This window comes from Eimeria mitis, genomic scaffold, assembly GCF_000499745.2.
Source record: "Eimeria mitis Houghton genomic scaffold, Emh_scaff3649, whole genome shotgun sequence".
NCBI lineage: Eukaryota > Apicomplexa > Conoidasida > Eucoccidiorida > Eimeriidae > Eimeria > Eimeria mitis.
This window is the reverse complement of record NW_013571991.1, coordinates 4,273-6,312: the sequence shown is the minus strand read 5'-3', so window position 1 is coordinate 6,312 and position 2,040 is coordinate 4,273. Positions and strand designations below refer to the sequence as shown.

The 2,040-nt window shown below is 55.5% G+C and overlaps 1 protein-coding gene across 1 annotated transcript in view; it reads left to right on the top strand.

The window, feature by feature from the left end:
• Positions 1–854: 854 nt before the first annotated feature.
• EMH_0068210 (serine protease/subtilase, putative) overlaps positions 855–2,040 on the top strand; it is a gene marked incomplete at both ends in the record, with an annotated part of 2,269 nt that continues 1,083 nt past the window's right edge. The window contains 2 exons of the mRNA XM_013498705.1: positions 855–1,019; positions 1,306–1,971. Of these exons, the coding sequence (XP_013354159.1) occupies positions 855–1,019; positions 1,306–1,971 (831 nt within the window). The remainder of the gene's footprint in view (positions 1,020–1,305; positions 1,972–2,040) is intronic.

Below are 2,040 nucleotides of genomic sequence, written 5' to 3'. Positions count from 1 at the left end.
TAATCAGTTTAATTCTCCTTTTGCTGCTATGCATACCATGTATGCTGCTGCTGCTGCTGCTGCTGCTGCTTTAGTTCTGGTTCTGCTGCTGTTTCAGTTCTGCTGCTGCTGCTGCTGCTACTGCTGCTGCTGCTGCTGCTGCTGCTGCTGCTGTATATTCAAGCACATTAAAATTCCCGACGGCGTCAGCACACCCCAAGCAGCACCTAACACTGCTGCTGCTGCTGCTGCTGCTGCTGTTGCTGCTGCTGTTGCTGTCGCTGCTGCTCTTGCTGCTGCTGCTGCTGCTGCTGATAGATAAGGATAGCAACAAATTTAATCACAACATCATAAAGAGTCAATGCAGTATAAGCAATGCAATCCTCTTGCTGCTGCTGCTGTTGCTGCTGCTGCTGCTGCTGCTGCTGCTGGCCCTGCTTCTGCTGCTGCAGCAGCAGCTGCTGTTGCGGCGGCTTCTGCTACTCATGCTGCTTCTGCTGCTGTCTGCAGCGGAGACCCTGCTGCCTGCTGCTGTTGCTGCTTGTGCCGTTGCTCCTGCTGCTGTTGCTGCTGCTGGTGCTGCTGTTGCTGTTACTGCTGTTGCTGCTGCTGCTGTTGCTGCTGCTGCTACTTTCTCCGCTTGTGTCTGTATTGAAAGAGCAGCAGCAGCAGCAGCAACAACAATAACAAAACCATGTGCTGCTGCTGCTGCTGCTGCTGCTGCATCAAACAGACTTGCTTCTTGCGCACCAACTTCATATCCGCCGCTGCTGCTGCTGCTGCTGCTGCTGCTGCTGCTGCTGCTGCTGCTGCTGCTGCTGCTCAGGAGGGACGGGTCTTTCACAGATTTTTCTTTTAATGCATTTGCTGCTGCAATGGCTGCTCACCCCCCCCCAAGGAGACTCGATGCAGCAGCAGCAGCAGCAGCAGCAGCAGAAGCAGAAGGAGAAGCAGAAGCAGCAGCAGCAGCAGCAGCAGCAGCAGCAACAGCAACAGAAACATTTCCGACTCCTGCTGCTGCAGAAGATACTACACTCAGGGTGCGCATCAACTTGCTGCTGCTGCTGCTCTTGCTGCTGCTGCTGCTGCTGCTGCTGCTGCTGTGTCAGCAGTTCCAGTTGCTGCTGTTGCTCCTGCTACTGTTGCTGCTGCTATTCGCTCATCCCGCTGCTTCTTCTTCTGCTGCTGCTGCTGCTTCTTCTGCTGCTGCTTCTTCTGCTGCTGCTGCTTCTGCTGCTCCTGCTGCTGCTGCTGCTGCTGCTTCTGCTGCTGCTGCTGCTGCTGCTTCTGCTGCTGCTGCTGCTGCTGCTGCTGCTGCTGTCTTAGAGTGTACTGGCGCGGCTAAGGAACGGACCTGAGGCGATCACTTTGCTGCTGAAGTGGGACTTTAGCTGCCTAGCAGCACGAAGACAGCAGCAGCAGCAGCAGCAGCAGCAGCAGCAGCAGCAGGAGGAGGAGAAAGAGTTTGAGATGTTTATTGATCTCGATCAAGACCTGATGCGAGCAGATACTGCTGCTGCTGCTGCTGCTGCTGCTGCTTCTGCTGCTGCTGAAACAGGAGAGCTGCTGTTTACCCGTGGTGTATTCCTTAGAGACACAGCAGCAGCAATGCGGCAGCAGCAGCAGCAGCAGCAGCAGCAACAGCAGCAGGAGCAAGATAGCCAGCGAGAAGAAGATCCTCAGCTGCAGCAGCAGCAGCAGCAGCAGCAGGAGCTGCTGCAGCAGCAGCAGCAGCAGCAAGAAGACCGTCGACTGGGGCTGGAATTTCTATCGCGGCTGCTGGGCCACCACTTTGACTTGCATGCAGCAGCAGCAGCAGAACAAGAGGAAGAGCAGCAGCAGCAGCAGCAGCAGCAGCAGCAGCAGCAGCAGGAGCAGCAGCAGCAGCAGCAGCAGCAGGAGGAGGAGAAAGGAGACAGTTCTCCGTGTGTCTCCTCTCCCGTTTTCTGCAGACAAGTGCTGCTGCAGATGCTGCAGCAGCAGCAGGAAGCTGTTGCTGTGTCTCATTATCTTTATTCTTTTGGCGTCGATGTCGTTACCTTCACTAAACTTAAACTCTTC